General features: G+C 33.4%; 3 protein-coding genes across 8 annotated transcripts in view; 2 read left to right on the top strand and 1 right to left on the bottom strand.

Moving 5' to 3' along the window:
• The window catches only part of nrxn1b (neurexin 1b), a 799620-nt gene that overhangs the window by 662888 nt on the left and 113242 nt on the right, over nucleotides 1-23490 (top strand). The window lies entirely within an intron of this gene.
• Nucleotides 196-23490, top strand: part of rab23 (RAB23, member RAS oncogene family) — a 41476-nt gene continuing 18181 nt past the window's right edge. For 2 of the 6 annotated variants that reach the window (XM_073919580.1, XM_073919579.1), the window contains exons 1-8: nucleotides 196-558; nucleotides 4464-4650; nucleotides 8485-8570; nucleotides 10151-10307; nucleotides 10394-10476; nucleotides 10556-10648; nucleotides 12691-12901; nucleotides 23455-23490. The exon at nucleotides 23455-23490 is cut by the window's right edge and continues 201 nt beyond it. In XM_073919580.1, the coding sequence (XP_073775681.1) occupies nucleotides 4496-4650; nucleotides 8485-8570; nucleotides 10151-10307; nucleotides 10394-10476; nucleotides 10556-10648; nucleotides 12691-12830 (714 nt within the window). In that variant the 5' untranslated portion in view covers nucleotides 196-558; nucleotides 4464-4495 and the 3' untranslated portion in view covers nucleotides 12831-12901; nucleotides 23455-23490. 6 annotated transcript variants of the gene reach the window in all.
• The window catches only part of bag2 (BCL2 associated athanogene 2), a 3916-nt gene continuing 3617 nt past the window's right edge, over nucleotides 23192-23490 (bottom strand). Inside the window, exon 3 of the mRNA NM_201000.2 lies at nucleotides 23192-23490. This exon is cut by the window's right edge and continues 189 nt beyond it. Within this exon, the coding sequence (NP_957294.2) occupies nucleotides 23285-23490 (206 nt within the window). The 3' untranslated portion in view covers nucleotides 23192-23284.

A 23490-nucleotide genomic window follows, 5' to 3' on the forward strand; every position in this document is an offset into this window, starting at 1 on the left:
CTAGATAATACATAGTGAGGTTGAGTTTTTGGGTTTACATTTTTCTAACAACTTTCCAAATATTGTATTTTGTGTTCAACGGAAAAAAAGAAACGCATGAAGGTGTTAAACCACCTGGGAGAGAGTAAACAGTGAAGTAGATATATTTGTGTTCGGTGTACTGTCTCTTTAAGAGTGTGTGGACTAACGGAAGGGGGCTTGTATTTTGAAAGTTCTCTAGTGGTGGTCGACGTATCGATATGCCAGAGTCTCCCGCTTCCCGCAGCCGCCGCACCGTTTAACGGCCCGCCAACCGACAACCGGACACTGTCTCCGTTCATCCCAGCACATCCATATCCCGGAGCCCATTTAACGGTGAATTACCGGTCTGTAGCGGCTCTAAGACGGAGAGAAACGGACGGAGGAGGAGGCCGCCGCCGCTCCTCCGCTGAACAGCGGTTTCTGGATTTCTCGCTCTCATAAACTGCAGGCTCTGCTGATCATCATCTGGTTTTCGTAATTAATATTCTCCTGTCGATATTCAAGATGAAACAACGTAACCTGGAAACACTAACACAGGTGAGAACCGCCAGTCAAACACACAGCTCATGTCACGAACACGACAGAAAAAATGGTGTATAAACATTCAGCAACATCACTGTAACATAAAATACCACAGTAATTTACTGTAAATACTATGGTGTTTCTGAAAGACACCATAGTAACGTGTATTTGCAACACTCTGTAATGAACGCCACATCATACTGAAGTGTTTTGAGGTAACTTATAGTTGGTTTTATATTCACACATTCAGAGTTTCTGCTTGATATAATTGCATATGAATTGTGAATAGGAAAATCATTATATTAGCAGCCAATGACTATCAAAGCTAATGTTGAAGTCATACTTGCATGTAATTTCAGACCGATAAAATACTACAGTAATTAACAGTAATTAGCAGTACTGTAGTGTTTTTGAACTATACCATTAAACAGTATGTGTTAATAGTATTTACATTACATTTAGTTAACGAATGCTTTAGTTTACTGTAGTATTAACTATTAATTTGTTAACTGATAAACTGTAAATACTGTAGTATACATAATTTTTTTTCACATTGTGTTAATAAATCCAGCATACTCTAGTAATAACTACAGTTACTAATTACTACAGTAATTAACAGTAAATGCTATGGTGTTTTTAAGCAATATTACAGTAACGCATATTGTATTTGTAACACTTGGTAATGAACGCCTCATCATACTGAAGTGTTTTTGAGGTAATTTATAGTTGTTGGTTTTATATTCACACATTCCGAATCTCTCTTTAATAAACTTTCATGTAAATTGTAAATAGATAAATCATATTAGCAGCCAGTAGCCCCTTTCACACAGTGATACCGGTAAATATCTGGAAAATTTCCGGAACGACTTTACCGGTATTTTCAAAAAAGCGCTGTTCACACAGGCGAGGACGTTACGGAAATTTTCCGGAAAGGTCTGTATGTGTGAAAGGGGCTAATGACTATCAAAGTGCAACATTGTTCAAAGTCAAATGTTGAAGTCATACTTGCATGTAATTTCAGACTGAAAAATACTACAGTAATTAACTACAGTAATCAACAGTAAGTACTGTGTTTTTGACCCACAGTATGTATTAATAGCATTTGCATTATATTTAATTAATGAGTGCTCCAGTTGACTGTATTAACCGTTGTTTCGTGAATAGGGATGCAACGATTATAGATTTTGGTTGTGCGATTATAGTCTGAGGAATAATCACGGTTATCACGATTATTATGCCTTCATTAATTTGAAGACACTGCTAGTTTAGAAAAATCACATAAAAACTCCTTATATTTTTAAGTGTTGTTTATTGCTGCTCAGTAACCAAATAATATGACACAAAATAATAAAAAACAAACAATAGTCCATTTCTCTTTGGACTTTAAAATAAATGAAAAAAGGTTGGCATTTAAGCATAAGTAATAATTTTACACTAAATATAAATGTCAATAAATAAAATATAAATAAATAAATGTAAAAAAAAAATTATTAATTTTTAATAAATAAAATTTAAATAATTAAAAGAAACAAATGAATATAATTTAAATAAATTAATATAAATTTTAATAAATTAAAATAAAAAAATTAAATGTAAAAAATTTAAATAAATGAAAATATATAAATACATTTTTTTAAATAAATGAATTTAAAATAAATTATTAAATAAATTAAAAATTCTTAAAAAAAAAAAAAAAATATATATATATATATATATATATATATATATATATATATATATATAAATAAGAAGTCAACTGCTATGGTCAATATTATTATCGCTATTTAGATTTATTTTAACATAATTACCCTAATTAGCCTTAAAATGTCACTTTAAGCTGAATACAAGTCTCTTGCAAAATAACTAAAGTATTATGCACTGTCAACATGACAAAGACAAAAGAACTCCTTTATTAAAATGACCGTGCTTAAAGCCGTGTTGAAAAAAAATCTGTGTTAAACAGCACTTGGGGAATGTTTGCAAATGTATAGGGCTAATAATGAAGACGCTAGTGTTTGTTTCTTCTCCTGGGTTTTGTATGTGACTCAGAGTCTCCTGGTGACGTGGATGTCAGTGTGACTGCAGTAAAACAGTCCTTCAGAAACACCTGTTAAACAACAAACAAACACTCGCATTCAGCTTTTGTGCTCAGCAGCTTTACTAACGCACTTCAGAATAATCCCAAATACACAGCAGGGTTCAACGTTACGGATTTGTTCTACTGGTCCGATCGGGCCAATGGTACAGATTTTTACTTGCCCTGCCAAAAAATTTTTATTCACATATTTTAAATAATGTGTCAAAAATAATGTCTATAATTATTTAAATGTTACAAATTATTATTTAAATAATAATTTTAAAATGTTAATATATGTATAATGAGCAAAATTATGGGTTAACAAAAAAAGAGCAGTATGGAAAATTTGAAGGTATTTTATTTTAATTAGAATTTTATTTAACAAAAGGTGGCCTCAATCGGGCCTGTAATGATCCCGTTTACTGTCCCAAGCGTCTCTCAAATTGGCCCCGGGCCATCAGGCAGTCCTTAATGTTGAGCCCTGCACAGGCTTATTGGAAATACTTGCTTCAACCTGCATTTTTGTAGTTTGACTGCAGTTTGTAGGTTAAAATGACCACTAGGGGCAGTATGGTGCTAGTTACTTATATTCCTTTTCGCACTAATGATGTATAAAGACTCAAATATATGAATAAATAATTATTTTAGTGCAGTTTCATTGCACAACACTGGAAAAAAGAGATTAGTACAATTAAATTTGACTAATCTTAAATAAAATACAATTATTATCTGTTAATATCATCTCAAACGTAGCCAATGTTTAATCTAACGCTGCAAAATAAATTAAGTAAAGGTTAATTGATTATAATTTGTTTTGAATGTAGATTTAATTAAAATAATCAAAAAAAATTTTTTTATGGTAGGCTTTTAACAATTTTAGCGAATCTTATATATTACATTAGTTCAAAACTTTTTTCTGTAATATTTTCACATTTTTTTGTCTTTTTAGTTCATATAAAACTGGCATTCCTGACTATTCAGTTATGGGTGTTTTTTTTTTTATAAATTTTTTTTTTATAAATAATTTTTTTTTAAATTATTTATATATATATATATATATATATATATATATATATATATATATATATATATATAAATTTTATTTTTTTATAATTAATTTATTGATTTTAATTTTCTTGGAAACATTAGAAAACATTTAGTTTAATTTAAAGGTGTTTTGATTGTAAAGGACAAAACTGCTTCAGGATGTGTTATGTGTAATGGGCAGGGCTGTGTGTATGTTGTATAGCGTGCCCTGTGGAGACGGTGGTAGTGTTGCTGTCTCGGGTTGGCTGCTGTATTTAGTTACACACGGGAATCGTGGGAGGCTTCAGTAGCGTAATCTAATCTCTGAGTTGTGCTGTTGTTTTCTCCAGCACTGCAGATCTGCTTCACCTTCAGTCTTTTACAGAGCTTTATTAATGCCGAGTCCAATCTATTTCATAACTGATGGCAGTTTGCAGCTTCAACTATTAGTCAAGCTGCTTTGGAACAGTCTCTATTTTTTAAAGCACTACATAAATAAATGTGACTTAACAACGCAGTTACAGTGATAGGGGTTACCGCATTGAAGAAAAATTGTAATACACATACTTACATAAAAAGTATATATATTTTTGCATATATATACTTAAATGTACATATAATTTGTATCATATACATATATAAATATTAATAAATATTTTCACAAATATAAGCATGCATATGTGTGTTTTTATATATATATACACATTTATATATACACGCATACATTTCACACATATATATTGTCAGAACAGACTTTCATTTGGATGCAATTAATCACATTGGAGGTGTGTGTGATGGTGTTTTGTTCCTCCATCAGTTGTGAAGAGCAGCCGTCATCACAGCGCAGTCATGCTGGAGGAGGACATGGAGGTGGCCATCAAGGTGGTGGTGGTGGGAAACGGAGCGGTGGGCAAGTCCAGCATGATCCAGAGATACTGCAAGGGCATCTTCACCAAGGACTACAAGAAGACCATCGGCGTGGACTTTCTGGAGAGGCAGATCATGTGAGCGAGATTTTACTCTTCCGACTGTACCAGGGGTGCCTAAACTCGGTCCTGGAGGGCAGGTGTACAAAATTTAGTTCTAAGTCCTATGAGACACTCCTGAGCTAGCTGATCAAACTCTTACTAGGCTTTCTAGAAGCATTCCTGCTGGTGTGTTGAGGCAAGTTGAAGCTAAAATCTGCAGGACACCGGCCCTCTAGAACCAAGTTTGGGTACCCCAGATTGAGAGCATAGTTCAGGGGCATCAAGAAATTGTGCTGTCATATCATGACTATAGCAGCACAATGAATGGGATTACGCAGCGATGTTACTTAATTACTTGAAAATAGTTCCCAGCTAAGTAACTTGGTTGTAAAGTCAGAATGAGAGTATAATTACGAGACTTTTCGGTCTACGCAGTATTTCCGTTAGTCTTTAGTCAACTAGAGAAGAGTCAAGCTTTAAAAAAAAAAAAAAAAAATTCAAATTGTTTGGTCATTTTTGAGTGAGATGCTAATGGTCTAATCGGATTTAATGATCTATGCTAAGCTAAGTTAAAATGCTCCTGCCAGACTGGCTGAATGGAAACACCTGTTAAACTCTAGGAGAGCTGTAAAAAGGAGTCTTTTAAGAAAGAAAAATTGGAGTGTTCTAGAGCTGCACAATATTGTTTGAGCATTGATATCACAATGTGTGTGTCTGCAATTGTAACATCGCAAGATATGCAATGTTGGATTGGGATTGAGTTGGGATTTGGCCACAAGTCATGAGATTTGTGCAGAATTTAAGCATAATAGATTGTAAGTTATTGGTATGCATTTGTTTTTAAGGCCTGTGACTATGTAAGCATTTTATGAGAATTCAGTGCATTTTAATAGAGCATAAAGTTTATTTAGGATTTATTTTATCAAACAATTTAAATGATGAAAACTATACATTTGATTATTCAATTTCTGTAGTTGAGTTGTGTTAGACTTTCTGTAGAAAACTGTAAAGCACAGTTTATTTTACTTTAATATTTGCTCCACTGTGTTTATTTCTGGAACAATAGGATATATGGTAACTGTTCACAGTTTATTAGTGTCTATTATTTAATTTATCTTGTACTATATTAGTTAAATGTTTAGTTTATGTCTAGTGTGTGTCATATTTTTTGTTTTTAAATTGCACATTGGAGTATGGGAGAAACGCAATTTCAGTCTGCTGTGTAATGTACTGTTGCATGGTTTTGATTGACAATAAAGTTGACTAAAGACTAAAGACTAAAAGAAATCAGTTATTAGAGATGAGTTATTAAAACTATTATGATTAGAAATGTGCTGACAAAAATCTGCTCTCCGTTAAACAGAAATTGGGGGAAAAATAAACAGGGAAACAATGTCAAATTTTTTCCAAAATTGTGCAGCCATAGAGTGTTCTTTTAACTCTGCTTTTCTTAGTTGCTCAGTTTTTAAGCTATTTTTACATGGAGAAAAAATCCAGTTGCTTTAGATATTGGTTAATACAAGCATGTGTTTGGAATATTCCAGAACTATTGGAAGTATATGAGCAGTATATGGCGAGTAGTTATATAAAGTATAGACGTGAATGTGATGGGTATATTTAAACATCACCATATGACCAGTATATGATAAATGAAGTAAACAAAGTAAATGAAGTAAGTATAGGTATATGGTGTGTATACTTGAATAAATGGCGAAATGACCAAAAAGACAATCACAATAACAATTTACATATTCCAAAGTCCACATAATGGTCATGGAAGCAGTATTATTTTTGAACTACTAGAGTTGGACACATGTTTGATGTACACTTTGATGAAGAATTCTCATTTAAACAGCATGTTTAGTTAGTGACACACAGGTATATTTTAAATAATACTTTTTTGGAGGGTTATTTACCCTCCAAAAATTAAGTAATTAAGTAAAAAATCTGTCGCTATACTGACACATTGGCATTTATAACCCCGCCCCCTGCTGAAAAGAGCACAATCTCATTTGCTTTTAAAGCGACAGTCACCAAAATGCTACATAACTAGGCTCAAAGCCAAAAAAGGTCAGTTTCAGAGAGTTATAAGACATTATCAGTGTGGTATTTTGAGCCGAAACTTCACTACACACTCATCAGATACTTATTTTACATCTTGTAAAAAGGAGCAGAATAGATCTTCTTTAAATGGCCTGGAGAGATAATGCAACACTTCAGGACAATAAAGGATCCGGTTTGCATTTATTTAAAGCATATGAATAATAACATCAGGAAAACCCTGAGGAACAGCAGATCCTCTTTCTCTGCAGTGCAGTTATGATCAATTCATTCCCAGATACTGTATCGTGACTCGGCACCAGGAAATGCTGGAGAAAATCAGTGTGTTTTTCTGTTTTTGCATAAAACGAAACGAGGAACAATGAGTAAAACGAAGAATGAAAGCTGCTCTGAATTGCAGATGCTTGACTGTCTTTATTTCAGTTTCAGCCAGTTGTTTTAGGGAGTTGTTGTGTTTACAGTACATTTCAGCCCAGTGCAAATATTGTGTTAAAGGAACAGTTCCCACAGATATAGAAAGATGTTTCATTTTCTGTTCTCAAATTTAAAGACCAGTGTACCATCTAATATTATTGACAGTTTATTTGTATTTTAATTGTCTCTGTGTAAAACAGGATTTGTGTTTAGTGACATTCAAATACGGTTGTAGTTTTTAATAGTGACACTTAATTTGAGTTGGGTAAAATGTAAACAGTTTTTGTGTACATCGAAGTTATGCTAGTTTTGTTTTAATAATAATAATAATAATAATAATAAATATATAAAAAATGTATAAATGTAAAGTATATTTTTTCTAAATTATCTTGTATTTTAAAGATTTAGGTACACAACACTTGACTTTGTATTTTGAGTTATCATGTACATTTTTAAAGTTGTAGTAATTTAGCTTTTCTCATTTTTTATTATATATATTTTTAAATATGTCCGTATAGTTTTTCTAAATTTAGTTTTTATTTTGTGATTTGTGAGTACATTGTTTAATTTTTGTATTTTCAGTTTCATGTAAATGTAAAAGTTTGTAATCATTTTATATTTTTTGTAATTGTTTTGGTTATTATTAATGTTAATATCGTTTTTCTAAATGTTATTTTAGATTTCAGTAAGTCACATTTCATTCATTTATTTTAACTTTTCATTTAAATTTCAAAGTTTTAACTTTGTTCATCGTTTTATTATTATTTTTAAATTATGTCATTGTAGCGTTTCTCAAATTTTATTTTTCTGATTTCAGTACATCATGTTCTATGGTTATATTGTCAATTTCATCAAATTTTTAATGTTGCAATTTAGTTTGTCATTTTATTATTATTTTTTTTAAATATGAAAGTATAGTTTTTCCAAGTTTTATTTCTATTCTAGGGATTTCAGTACATCATGTTTATTCTTTTTTTGACATTTTATGTTTTTGTCATTATAATTATTAGTATTAATAATAATGACAGTATAGTTTTTGTAATCTACTTCTATTTCAGCGATTTCAGAATATCATGCTTTATTTTCATATTTTCAATTTTAAAGTTGAAATTTAGTTTGTCATTTGTTATTATGTCAGTATAGTTTCTAAATTGTCTTTAATTTTAGTGATTTCAGTAAACTGTTAAAGCTGTTTAGTTTTTGCTTTAGTTTTACTTTACTTGGTGTACAAACAACACATTTTATGAAATTAACCCTTAACCCTAAAGCTGTGTTTATATTTTCAACAGTTAATTGTGCTCTTTTAAAGATTTTTAGACCTGAAAGCTGACATTAAATCACTGAGCAGCCGATATATACAATATATTAATGTGGAGTAATTTGTGTGTGTTTCAGAGTGAACGGCGAGGACGTCAGACTGATGTTGTGGGACACGGCGGGGCAGGAGGAGTTTGATGCCATCACTAAAGCTTATTACAGAGGTCAGTGTGTAACAACACAGGGTTCATACAGAATAGAAAAATCTGGAAAAGTCATGGAATTCTAATATGCAAGGCCTGGAGAAGTTCTGGAAAAACAAATAAACCCACAGTTTTGGGAATTTGTTTAACAATTATCTATACTTGACTTTTGTTTTTCAATATAAATCATATGAATTTTACCAGGCATTTAGTTCTATCATTTGTTTTCAGTATTATTATATTATTTTGGGATTAGGAAAGTAGCAAAGTAGGTCAAGGTGCTCCAGGATTGGCCAGTCCAGTCACCAGACATGAACATTATTGAGCATGTCTGGGGTAAGATGAAGGAGGAGGCGTTAAAGATGAACACAAAGACTCTTGATGAACTCAGGGAGTCCTGCTGAAGGCTTTCTTTGCCATTCCAGATGACTTTATTAATCAGTGATTTGAGTCGTGTCAGAGATGTATAGATGCAGTCCTCCAAGCTCATGATGGAGTCAGACACAATATTCATTCTGTCTCCACTGCAGCAGGACTTTATATTCTATACTGGACATTATATCTGTTCAGCGATGAGACTTTAGTCTAAGCAGAGTCAGACTGCACTGTCCTCATCAAATCAGTCAACATCAAGACATGATCAGATTTTATTGTGCTCAATTAGGCAAAATCTAGAGGCCTTCACCTTTCATAGAGACACTTCAGATACCAAATCATCAACTAGAAGTCAAGTTATGATTTGCTGTTCCTAAAACTTGGATAAGTGACAAAACCTTTGTCAGGTTGTGTATATGGCAGGGTGTCCACAGAGTTAAAAAGTCTTAAAGCACAGGTGTCAAACTCAGTTCCTGGAGGGCCGCAGCTCTGCACAGTTTAGTTCCAACCCTAATTAAACACACCTGATCAAACTAACTGAGTCCTTCAGGCTTGTTTGAAACCGACAGGTAAGTGTGTTGGAGCAGGGTTGGAACTAAACTGTGCAGGGCTTCGGCCCTCCAGGAATTGAGTTTGACACCCCTGTCTTAAAGTGTTTTGCATTTCAAGGCCTTAAAAATTCCCAAATTCACAGAAATATTGTCTTGTGGTTCTTAAATCGTTTTAAACATGTCTTAATTTTTATTTTTCCCATTTAAAGCTACCCAATCCCACATCCAATCACCAACAATACATCTCAATAAAACTCTGTTAAAACTCTATTTATAACAAATATTATAACAGTCTGTTGTGCATACATTTAGTTTAGAAAAGTTTTAAAGGTGTTTCTTAAGTTATGTTGAAAAGTTTTGCATGTATACAACTATGGTCTGCTTAATTTGACACATTATTTAAAATATGTGGCAAAGAAATAACTAATTGTTTAGTTTAGCCCTATACAAGTCTGAAATTTAATTCTTGACGGCCTTAAAAAGGTCTAAAAAAAGAAATCCAAAAACCCTGATATGCTTTATAAAAAAAAACATAATTTTCTTATTTAATATGTATAGACATTACACGAAACATTATGTCAGGAACATTTGCCGAAAAGTCATGGAATTTAGGTTACGCTTCTTTTCAGGTGTGTGTTCTGCTGTAATTCTGACAAGTGTGTGTTTGGTGTGCAGGAGCTCAGGCCTGTGTGCTGGTTTTCTCCACCACCGACAGAGAGTCATTCGAGGCCATCAGCAGCTGGAAGGAGAAGGTGGAGATGGAGGTGGGCGACATTCCCACTGTCCTGGTGCAGAACAAAATCGACCTGCTGGACGACACCGTCATCAAGAAGTAAGCAAGAATTTAGGCTGCATTTACACCACAGCGATGTAGACAAAAAAGATCCGGTCAGTGAAAAGTGTGTGGTGTTTCCTCAGTGAAGAGGCTGAAGGTCTTGCTAAAAGGCTGAAGTTGAGATTCTACCGGACGTCAGTGAAGGAGGATCTGAATGTCAATGAAGGTGAGCGAGGCAGTTTTGACCGTCATAACACCATTGAGCTTTAATGTTAATCAGCATTTCTGTTTTTTTAATCTTGCAGTTTTTAAGTATCTAGCTGACAAATATCTGCAGCGACTCAAGCAGCAGTCAGCGGAGGAGACGGACATCATTCACACATCCAGCAATAAAATAGGTAAGACATCATATTTAGCACAGTTTACATCTTTAAAAGAAATGCATACATTATTTAGCTTAGGAATGCAACGATTAACCGCGCTGTAATTCGTCACGGCTAGTTAATTGTAAAGGCATCTCAACATTGCTTTTCTGCACGGAACAAAGCTGCAGCAACTATACAAAGTTATGCCAACTGTGCGCTAGTTTGAAGTTCCAAGCTTGTACACTGAGGCTAACACCCACGCAACTTTGGCTGAGGTTATTAACTAAGGGCCGTTCACATATCGCATCTTTTGCATGTGCAATATTGTTATTTTCAAATGGAGATGCGTGGCTTGCATGCACATATTGGAAGAGTTGCGCCAAGGGCACGATGCGCTCACGCACGCTTTCCAGGCGCACCTAGTTGAAAGAACAGGTTGGGACAAAACCGAAAACCACCCAGCTATACAGAGTCCAGACAGCTTATAACAAGCTGCCTGTATAAACACACACACATAGACACACAGCACGAAGCAAGTGACACACAGACTGTATCACGCTCTCTCTCATTCACACACATACACACACACACATAGACAGCACCAAGCTCTCTAATTCACACACATACACACACACATAGACAGCAACAAACAAGCTAAACACAGCATCACGCTTTCTCATTCACACACATACATGAGCGTGCTCGCTCGCTCTGGAGTCGGGAGCGATATTGTTAGACCGCTCGTTCAAATTACACCAGTTAACGACCGCTCCCGCACTTTATTCTGAAATTTATTCACGCGCCGCAGGAAATCTGGTCGGGTCTCGCGGCTCCAGTTAGACAAACACAATTGTTTAAATTTATTTTTCTTATTATTTTATTTTTATTTATTTATTTTTTCATTGTTCTGTCGTTTAATTTTCAGTGTAAAATTATTACTTATGATTAAATTTTTAAGTCCAAACAGAAATTGACCATTGCTAGTTTTTTATTAATTTTTGTGCCGTATTATTTGGTTACTAAGCAGCAACCAAATTCTATAATCGTTGCATCCCTAATTTATCTAGACATTAAACTGATTAAACGCATTTATAATGTTACCAAAAATGTCAGCTTGAAATAGTGTTTTTAAAATAGGTCAAATGTGTTTTTTTGTACTTGTATTAATGAATCTCGAAATAATATAGGACTATTGTAATAATTTCATAATAATCAGAAATATTTAATCAAATCGCCAAATATAATTATAGCTATGGAAAACGTTTGTTAATCTAAAAATGACAGTTTAGATGTCGTTTGCATTTGGAAATCAGGGTTTTTCCACCAAATGTTGATTTCTGTTGGCACAATATTCAGGGCGTCCCGAGTTCGAATCCCGGCTCGAGGACATTTCCCGTCCCTACCCCCTCTCTCTCTCCCATATAATTTCCTGTCTAAAATACTGTTCTGTCCACTTAATAAAGGCAAAAAGGGCAAAAATAAATCTTTAAAAAAATAATTTGATTTCCAAACTCTTCTGAAGTTAAAACATTAGTTTTGTGTCGGCTAAAATTAGTTTATACTTTACAGCAAGGTTGTATTAGTTGATGTATTTATTAATATATAATTCTTTGGTGTGGGCGACATGGTGACTCAATGGTCAGCACTGTGGCCTCACAGCAAGAAGGTCGCTGGTTTGAGTCTTGGCTGGGTCAGTTGGCGTTTCAGTGTGGAGTTTGCATGTTCTCCCCGTGTTGGTGTGGGTTTCCTCCGGGTGCTCCGGTTTCCCCCACAGTCCAAACACATGCGCTATAGGGGAATTGATGAATTTACGGATTAATTGTCCGTAGTGTATGTGTGTGTGAATGTGAGTGTGTATGGATGTTTCCCAGTATTGGGTTGCAGTTGGAAGTGCATTCACTGTGTAAAACATATGCTGGAATAGTTGGCGGTTCATTCTGCTGTGGCGACCCCTGAAGAATAAAGGGACTAAGCTGAAGGAAAATAAGTGAATGAGTTATCTTGGAGTGAAGTCTACTAAATAAATGAACTCTACCTTTATCTGGATGCTGATTGTTGTCCTCCTTTTTTGTCAGGCGTCTTCAACACAACAGGCAGCGGTCATCCAAACCAGAACAACAGCGATTTGAATGGCAGAGAGATCGTAAACCTGCGACCAAACAAGCAGCGGACGAAGAAAACGAAAAACCCCTTCGGCAGCTGCAGACTCCTGTAGAGCCCCACACCACAGATGCATTGTGGGCTTCATTCACGCTAACTGCTAAAGTCATGTTCAGTGCAGAGCAGGTCTGTCATTGTGTGTGTGTGTGTGTGTGCGTAGGTGTGTGTGTGTGAGTGTGTGTGTGTTGGCGCTCTCTTCTGGCCACACAGAGAAAAACACTAAGAAAAAAGACTAGATTGTGAGTTTTTGCACGGATAGAGGCATCAAAACTGACCCCATAATGAAATCTAATATGCATTAGTGGCTCAGAAATGATCATGATCCTGAAAATCGAATCTGCAGTGAGCGACGGCGAATCTGAGGTCTGTTCAGCTTATTTTTGTATTGACCTGTAAATCTGTCAGACGCTGCCCTCGCTCACGTTTTAACAAGTCAACACTTAATTAAAAAAGCGAATCTATTTTTCTCACAGTCAGAGTGCATTATTTAATGTGGTAAACAGCAGGGTAACGCTCGGAGATTACTTAGAAATAAAAATACCGTCAGATTTTGAACTTTTAACTCACCGTTTGTGCATTTGGACTGTTCACCGTTGTGCAATATGTTAGTGTTGATGGAGACGCGTCGTTTGCTGTCACAATCTTCTTCCTGTAGGAAAAGTAAAGTTCATCTGTTGTTTCTTATATGAATGTTGTCGGCCCATACGTTCTTATAGGTATTTTTGTATGAATTGTATGAAAAAAAAATGTAGTAACACTAAACACCGTGCCAAAACGTTTCTAAACTCGATGTACTTGTAAATAGCATTAGCAAATGGTCAGATTTTTAAATGCTTATGAAATAATCAGTCATCGCCTCTGAAATCAACGTCCGTGATGTGCATTAATATCCTAAAACTGATACCGTTATATTTTAACACCAATTTCAACAGATAGAAGTATAAAAATAATAATGTGGGATTCATTATTAGTTTTTTTTGGTCGACTTGTTAAATAATACAGAGTAAAACATCACATATGTACTGCTATAGGGCTGGACGATATTCTATTGAATCATTTTCATTCATTTTCCTTCGGCTTAGTCTCTATTTCTGAGGTCACCGCAGAGGTATGAACCACCAACTATTCCGGCATATGTTTTATGCAGCGGATGCGCTTCCAGCTGCAACCCAGTACTGAGGAACTCCCATAGACTCTCACATTCAAACACACACACATACACTACGGCCAATTTCATTCATTCATTTTCTTTCGGATTAGTCCCTTTGTTCATTAGGGGTCACTACAGCAGAATGAACCGCCAACTTATCCTGGATATGTTTTGCACAGTGAATGCCCTTCCAGCTGCCAACCCAGTACTGGGAAACACCCACACCCACTCATATTCTACAGTCAATTTAGTTCATCAGTTCCCCTATAGCGCATGAACTGTGGGGGAAACCAGAGTACCCGGAGAAAACCCACACCAACGCTGGGAGAACATGCAAACTCCACACAGAAACACCAACTGACCCGGTCAGGACTCAAACCAGCGATCTTCTTTGTGTGAGGTGACAGTGCTAAGCCACTGCGCCACCCATTTTTATTCATATGCACCAAAATAAAGGTCAAATCAAAATTTACAAGGATTATTTTGCTTGCACACATTGCTAGTCATCTCCGATGATGTCAGTTTGGGGTGAAATATGCTTAGCCACGCCCCTTTACCAGCATAATATGAGGATCCAACAATAAACCCCGCCCCTCATCAATATTCAGTTTCAGAAATACATCATCATACTGAAATTAAACGCTGCAGCAGCATCCGGTTTACAAGGATTTTTGTAATAAACATCAGCATTTATTTACATAAATTTACTGTTTTATTGCTTTTTGACCCTTAAATTAATAGAAATATAAAAATATATCAAAAGTTTAAAAGTTAATACACTATGGAAGTGTGAATGTATGTGTTTTTCATTGTTTTACAGTTGGTTGGTATCATTAAAATGACCTAAACATTATAATCACACATAAACCTGACTTCTGTACTTCATGGAAATTCATTTCTCTTAGAAATTATGTCCATACAAAATACTAAAGTCGATTCATCCTGATTTTTTTATAGCAATGCACAGATTATGATGCTTCTAAAGGTACATTTCACTCCAAAATTTTCATTTCCTCATCATTTCAAGAGGTTCTCTGAATTTCTGTCTTCTGTTGAATGCAAATAGAAGTAATTATCTGCTTTTTCCAGCAGTATATCCTCCTTTGTTTTCAACAGAAGAGAGAAAGGTAAAGTCTAGAAGGGATACAGCTGTGGATTTTTGTGTTATTGTACAACAATATTTACAGTTTTTACATTACTGTGAGGGTCGGGGTGGGCATAGATGTTAATAAAATACAATAATGGGTAATTTAATAAATAATATGAATAATACTCTGTATAATTACTGTTTTTACAATACTGTGATGGTTTGGTTTAAGATTAAGGTAGAGGAAGACATTAATAAAATACAATTAATAGATAATTTTATAAATAATATAAATAAGTCGTGTTAACTTTCGGCTGCAGCTGTATCCCTTGTAACCCCCAACAAGAACAAGTGGAGGATGAAGAAATGATGCCAGAACTATTGTATTTGGGTGAACTGTCTTTTTAAATCTGATGTTATTAAAGCATCTCTACAACACTCCCATACTCTGTCTAATAAATTCCAGAACATGTCCAATTTCCAATAAAATCCATAAAGTACAGTGAATGTTGAATATATGGCCCAGCCCTTCACACTTATACACATTTTCCGTGTGCGTCAATCAATACTGCTGCTTGCATATTTTGCTTTAATATAATATCACAGGCTCTATTTGAAGTTCTGCATCTGCACATCTGTTACAGATGGGAAAGTAGAAACATTCTAAGGGAGTTTCTGTCAACATCTAATAAAGGCATGACATTATGATGAATATTAAGTTAAGGTTATCAGAATACTGCTCTATAGTGGCCAAGTGCAATGCATCTACACTGAACAAACGCCTTTAAAGGGGACCTTGTAAATGTAAAAATCATTTGAGTCAGTGATTCATATGCTTTATGAATCAGCTGTTTTAAATGAATCATTTGAGTCAGTGATTCATATGCTTTATGAATCAGCTGTTTTAAATGAATCATTTGAGTCAGTGATTCATATGCTTTATGAATCAGCTGTTTTAAATGAATCATTTGAGTCAGTGATCCATTTGCTTAATGAATCAGCTGTTTTAAATGAATCATTTTAGTCAGCGATCCATTTGCTTAATGAATCAGCTGTTTTAAATGAATCACTTGAGTCAGTGATCCATTTGCTTAATGAATCAGCTGTTTTAAATGAATCATTTGAGTCAGTGATTCATATGCTTTATGAATCAACTGTTTTAAATGAATCATTTGAGTCAGTGATTCATATGCTTGATGAATCAGCTGTTTTAAATGAATCATTTGAGTCAGTGATTCATATGCTTTATGAATCAACTGTTTTAAATGAATCATTTGAGTCAGTGATTCATATGCTTTATGAATCAGCTGTTTTAAATGAATAATTTGAGTCAGTGATCCATTTGCTTAATGAATCAGCTGTTTTAAATGAATCACTTGAGTCAGTGATCCATTTGCTTAATGAATCAGCTGTTTTAAATGAATCATTTGAGTCAGTGATTCATATGCTTAATGAATCAGCTATTTTGAATGAATCATTTGAATGAAGGATCAAATGAATTGTCCATTATTATTATTATTATTATGAGAGTTATGCTGCCATATCCATGACAGGTCTAAACCATCCAAGACCAGCACGTAACCACACTAAGCTAAATATAAATGATTATTATTGGGGGGGAAACAATATCAAACATCGCACACCCCTACGTTCAGTACAATATTAGGTTTCATATATGTACAGTAAAACAAAAGCATTCCATGAGTATCTTCTTCATATATGTGGAAATCGAATGTTTCTAGAGGAGCATTTATGACTGAAACTAGCCTCCCAAAGTCTGCCAGCCTTAACCACTGAAGCCATGAGAAACACACAACTGAACATTCGGGGAAATAAAGGTTTGCAGTCGTCAAACCGATGCAAATAACGTGATAAATGGGATTCATCATATAGTCCATAAGGAAAAGTTGTGTTTGTGTTACTTAACTAAAATAGAAGTGAGTCAGGGGTCTGTTTTGTCTGTTCGAGTTGTGAAGAACAGACCCCCGAGGATCGACTGTAATCGTTTACTATCCCTGCTAGGTAAATATGTGGAGCTTCAGCAGGTTTATTTTAAGATTTCTCCTGGCAAACATGTGGTTTAATATTTGATTGATTGTATTTCTTCATCGATGGCATGCCTTGCATTAATGTTTGAATGTGGACTGACGGTACTGGTCCGCCACGGTCTTCATGTTTACAGCGCGGATTATTGTGCATTTTCACATTAACATGCTGACGCTGCAGTGCACTATAAAATATGATGGGCTGTCATAACCCAATGTTGGGTTAAAAAGTGCCATTTAAATTCAATTGGAAAATTAGCCCAACATTTGATCAAATATGGACTAACCAAACCTCTTAGTTAAAACGTATAATTTAAATTTAATTGGGAAAACTAACCCAACATGTGGTCAAATATAGACAAAACAAACCGCTGGGTTAAAAATTGTCATTTTATTTTAATAGCAAATATTAACCCATTATTTGATGAAATATGGACAAATCAAACTGCTGGGTTAAAATGTTTCATTCCAATTTAATGGGGAAAATGAACTCAATTTTGGGTTAAATATGGTTAAACCACACTGCTTAGTTAAAAACTGCCATTTCAATTGGAAAACTGAACCCAATATTGGTCAAATATGGACAAACCAAACCACTGGGTAAAAACATAAAGTAAATTAAAGAACCTTTATCGTCATTGTAGTTATACAACAAAATTTGTTTGGTAACTCACAGATACCAGCAGCAATATAAAAAGAGAAAAACAAACAAGTGTTATTATAATTGAAAAATTATCCCAGTATTGATCAAATACGGATAAAACAAACCGCCAACTAAAAATTTTATTTTTAATTTTTTTGGAAAAAATTATCCCATTATTGGTCAAAATATAGACAAAACCAACCACTGGGTTAAAAATTTTCATTTTAATTTAATGGGAAAAATGGACCCAGTATTGGGTCAAATAGGGACAAACCAAACCGCTGGGTTAAAAAGTGTCATTTTAATTGGAAAATTTAACCCAGTATTGGTCAAATATGTACAAAACAAATTGCTGGGTTAAAAGGTGTCATTTAAATCAAAAAAATAAATAAACCCATTGTTGGGTCAAATATGGACAAACCAATCCGCTATATTAAAAACTAAAATATTTAAAGGAAAAATTAACCCAGTATTGGGTCAAATATGGACAAACCAAACCGCTGGTTTAAAAAGTGTCATTTTAAATGAAAAAATTAACCCAAAAAGGTAGTCAAATATGGACAAAACAAACTGCAAAGTAAAATTATTTTTTTTATTTATTTTTATTTTTTTTTTGGAAAAAAATAACCCATTATTGGTCAAATACGAACAAAACAAACCGCAAAGTTAATTTTTTTTATTTATTTTTTATTTTTTTTGGAAAAAAATAACCCATTATTGGTCGAAATATAGACAAAACCAACCGCTGGGTTAAAAAAAAATTTATTTAATGGGAAAAATGGACCCAATGTTGGGTCAAATAGGGACAAACCAAACCACTGGGTTAAAAAGTGTCATTTTAATTGGAAATAATATACCAGTATTGGTCAAATATGTACAAAACAAATTGCTGTGTTAAAAGGTGTCATTTAAATGAAAAAATAAAATAAACCCATTGTCGGGTCAAATATGATTAAACCAAACCGCTGGATCAAAAACTAAAATTTTTATAGGAAAAATTAACCCAGTATTGGGTTAAATATGGACAAACTAAACCGCTGGTTTAAAAAGTGTCATTTTAATTGGAAAAATTAACCCAAAAAGCTAGACAAATATGGACAAAACAAACTGGTGAGTTAAACTTGTAGTTTAAATGTGATTGGAAAAATTTACTTATTGTTGGTTGAAATATGGACAAACCAAACTGCTGGGTTAAATTTTTTTTTATTTTAATTTAATGAGGAAAATGAACTCAATGTTGGGTTAAATATGGACAAACCAAACTGCTCAGTTAAAAACTGCCATTTCAATTGGAAAACTGAACCCAATATTGGTCAAATATGGACAAACTGCTGAGTTAAAATTGTAGTTTAAATGTAATTGGAAAAATTAACCCATTATTGGTTGAAATATAGACAAAACCAACCGCTGGGTTAAAAATTTTCATTTTAATTTAATGGGAAAAATGGACCCAGTATTGGTCAAATATGGACAAAACAAACCTCCGAGTTAAAAGTGTCATTTCAGTTTAATTGTAAAACTTAAGCCAGCATTGGGTCACGACCCATCATTTTTTAAAGTGTGGGCTAAAGGCACTTTATCTCTCTGCTGTCACTCTTCAACATGTTAAAGCTTGCTTATCATATAGTCAGAACTGAACTCATGGCTTCTAATGGGAAACATGTCTTCTGCTTCTTTAGTTCTGGAAATGCTGCTCACTTTACTCTTCTCATTACTGTTGTCCTCATGGGTTTGCTGTAGATGAGAGTACTCCAGCACTCATCAGAAGTGTGCAAGTGCTCTCTAATATCATGATGTGTTTAATCATAATCCTGCACACAGATTCACTCTCTTCTGTTTCTGTTTTGAGTGGCTGTTACAAAAAGGACAAAATAAACAATCTATTGTAGTGGTTTGATTTGATTGTTCTTCTTTCTGTCGGCACATTCATATATGCATTAATACAAAACATCATGTCGATGTTACAGAAAAGGTGTGTGTAAAACAATTCTAGAATGCAGACTGGAGAGTCATGGCTATATTTACATCACTTGATACACTGATTGGCCACTGATATACTGTATCATATGTAAGTTGTATTATTATCAGACATCGGTGTGTTTCATCACAAAACTGTTGGAACTGTTTTACAAAGGCAATAATCGACCTTCTTTTGAGTCCAAGTACAGAATTTAACCATAATATAGTCACTTTTAAAAGGCTTTATAGAGATTTGTTTTATTAAATTAGCTTATTTAATTAGCAAAATTTCAGTGGGAAATCAGATAATTTTACATTGTCATTCTCTCATTTCCAGTCTTGCCAAAGAAATGAAGTATAAAATTTTTATAACTATATCATTTTATAAATCAAACTGCCTTTAAAATATTTATTGAGATACAAATTGCTCAGTGAGTGTACTTTTTGTTTATATATATATATATATATATATATATATATATATATATATATATATATATATATATATATATATATATATATATATATATATATATATACACTAGCGGTCAAAAGAATTTATTTTAATTGTTTTAAAATCAGCTTCTCCTGCTCACCAAGGCTGCGTTTATTTAATCAAAAATACAGTACACATTTGACAACTGTGAAATGTTATTGCACTAAAAAAATAACTGATTTAAAGCAGATTATCATTTAATTTAATAATTTTTTCCTGTGATTTAAAAGATGAATTTTAGGCTTCATTAATTCAGCCTTCAGTCACATGATCCTTCAGAAATCCCTCTAATATTAATAACTATTATTTTATTTTTACTACTATTATTATTCTTATTATTATTTAGGTTATTATTATTAATGTTAATATTATTATTAATGTTAATATTATTATCGATGTAATTGTTATTATTATTATTATTAATAATGTTATTATTATTATTAATGCTATTGTTAATATTATTAATGTTATTATTATTGTTAATGTTATCAATAATGTTACTGCTGTTATTATTAGGTTTAATAATGTTATTATTATTATTATTATTATAGATCTTATTGTTATTATTATTATTAATGTTATTATTATTAATGTTATTGTTGTTATTGTTATTATTAATGTTATTGTTATTATTAATGTTATTATTGTTAATGTTATTAATAATGTTATTGTTGTTATTATTATTATTATAAATTTTATTTTTATAGATATTATTATTATTATGAATAACATTGTTGTTATTATTATTATTATTAATGTTAATATTATTATATTAATAATAAATAATAATAATATTAATGGTAATAGTAATAATAATAATAATATTAATGGTAATAGTAATAATAATAATAATATTAATGGTAATAATAATAATAATAATAATGGTAATAGTAATAAAAGCAGTAAAGACTGGAGTAGTAATTTTATTTGAAACTACATAAAGAAGAAAGAAGTTTTTTTTTAAATAAATTTTGAAAGTTTTTAACAAATTAAAAAAAGTACATTTGATAAATGCTGCCTTGATGAACAGAATTTTTATTATTATTAATTAAAATTAATAATCAAAAAAGTGTATATACATAATAAATATACACAGTACACACACAAAGTTGTCCAAATAAAGTGTTTAACAATGCAATCAAAAATAAAGTGTGGAAATATTTATGGTAGGAAATTTATTAAATATCATAATGGCACATGACACTTCATATTATAATCATTTTTGGCATAAAATCGGTGGTTTTCAAATGCACCCATGCAGCTTCTGTGTGTCCTGTAATGAGTTTGTTTGTCTCAGCTGCTCCTGTCAGATCTGTTGCAGGCTGTAAACACAAACCTGACGGCCAAACGTGAAATTCCCATCATGCTGAGAGCCAAGCACCCTCATTAGACGAGCACATGACGAACGCTCGGAAATACATTCATGTGCGCAGATCTGAACACACTATTCACATTGCTTCATATGGTGATTAAGACAACAACATAAAAGCATAATCAGGGGTTAGAGATCAGTAACACACGGAGAAGTTAATGAAATCTGTAGCTTTTCTGTCTGTTAGTTCAAAACTTAGAAGAAATATATAGAAAAGAAATACAATATATAGTTACAAGAAAAATAAATATGCATACGACCAAGAGGCCATCAGTGGTAGACTGCAGAACACCTCTGCTTGTGTGTTGTTGACCCCAGAGGATTCATAATGAAGCTGCATAAAAGCACACGTCTAGATTAAGCCGCTCACCCGCGGAATCCTCAGTCTGAATTGATCAATGATTGGCTCCTGTACTAGAAGGCAGGGCTTAATTTGCCATGTTGACCGTTACACCTTTTCCCATTTATAACTATACGAGTGACTAGTCTTATGCATTCTATTCTAGCTTCAACTATGGATGTCAATGATTACCAACATTCTTCACAATATCTTCTTTTTGTTCAAAAGAAAGCCATTTTGGGCTGAACAACCTCTTTAATACTGAAATTATGACTTTCCACCAATCAAAGATGGGTTTGCCTTTAGCTCCGCCCCCTCCTTCCTCAATCCCTTTGACTCTTGTAATTGGTTGATTGTGTACACGTTTTGCACTGACCTTCCAACAACTTTATAATATACATTTATGTATTAATGATTGTGGTTGTGTCATTGGCTTCATGGGATTGTAATTCATCTCCTCATTGAAGTTGTTAAGCTCATTCTGATTTATTTGTCTTTTCGTCTAATTTTCATACACTTCATTGCTTTTAATTACAGCTTGTAGTGTTGTTTCTCCTTGCAGATAGTTGGTTTGGTTCATGCCTTAAAATACTTTAATAAAAACGTTTTTAAAAATACCTATTATTTGCTGTAATGTTAAATTTAAATTTACACACACACACACACACACACACACACACACACACACACACACACACACACACACACACACACACACACACATATATAAATATGTATGTATGACAATATGACAATTAAAGGCATAACTAGGAAAGTCATTGGACAATATTTGGACTTAAAAACAACATTTCTTAAGAGGGCTAATAATATTGACCTTAAAAATGGTTTAAAAAATTTTATTGCTGCTTTTATTATTTATCAAGTCTAATAAATGAACTCAATTGTGACCCCAGACCACAAAACCAGTCATAAGTGTCAATTTTATTTAGAAATTGAGTTTAATGGCTTATCTGAAAGCTGAATAATTAAGCTTCCCGGGATGGTTACGATTAACTGATACAAATATTTGACAAAAAATCTAAATACTAAGTAAATAAACCTTTAAAGTTGTCCAAATAAAGTGTTTAACAATGCATATACCATAAAAAATGAAGTCTGGATATATTTATGGTAAGAAATTTACTAAACGTCTTAACTGAGTGTGATTTTTACTTAATACTATAATCATTTTTGGCATAAAATCGATCATTTTGACGCCTGTGCGGCTTAAAGTCCGCATAAACCGGAAGCTGCGACTGTTTTTATTTCATATTGTGACGCAGTTCCTAGAGAAACTGAATAATAAATGAGAAAACAGTGGGTGTGGCTTGTTTTTTTTTTACTGTGAGCTGATTGGATGTAGTAAGGCAGGCAAACAAGGCTGAATAATTTCTGTACTTCCAGAACCTGTGAGCTCTTATTTTCCATTGGCGAGCTTGGACAGATCCACCTTCGGGTTGTCCATGATCTGAATGGTCTTCTCCGCATTGTCCATGTTCCTGATGAGAGTCTCCAGGCGTCTCTTGATCTTCTTCTGGTCCTCCAGAGCGCAGCTGATCACCACGCTCTGAAACTTCTGATCCACAGGCACCGGCGGTGCGTCAGAAACACACGCAGCATGCA

Source organism: Danio rerio, chromosome 13, assembly GCF_049306965.1.
Source record: "Danio rerio strain Tuebingen ecotype United States chromosome 13, GRCz12tu, whole genome shotgun sequence".
NCBI lineage: Eukaryota > Metazoa > Chordata > Actinopteri > Cypriniformes > Danionidae > Danio > Danio rerio.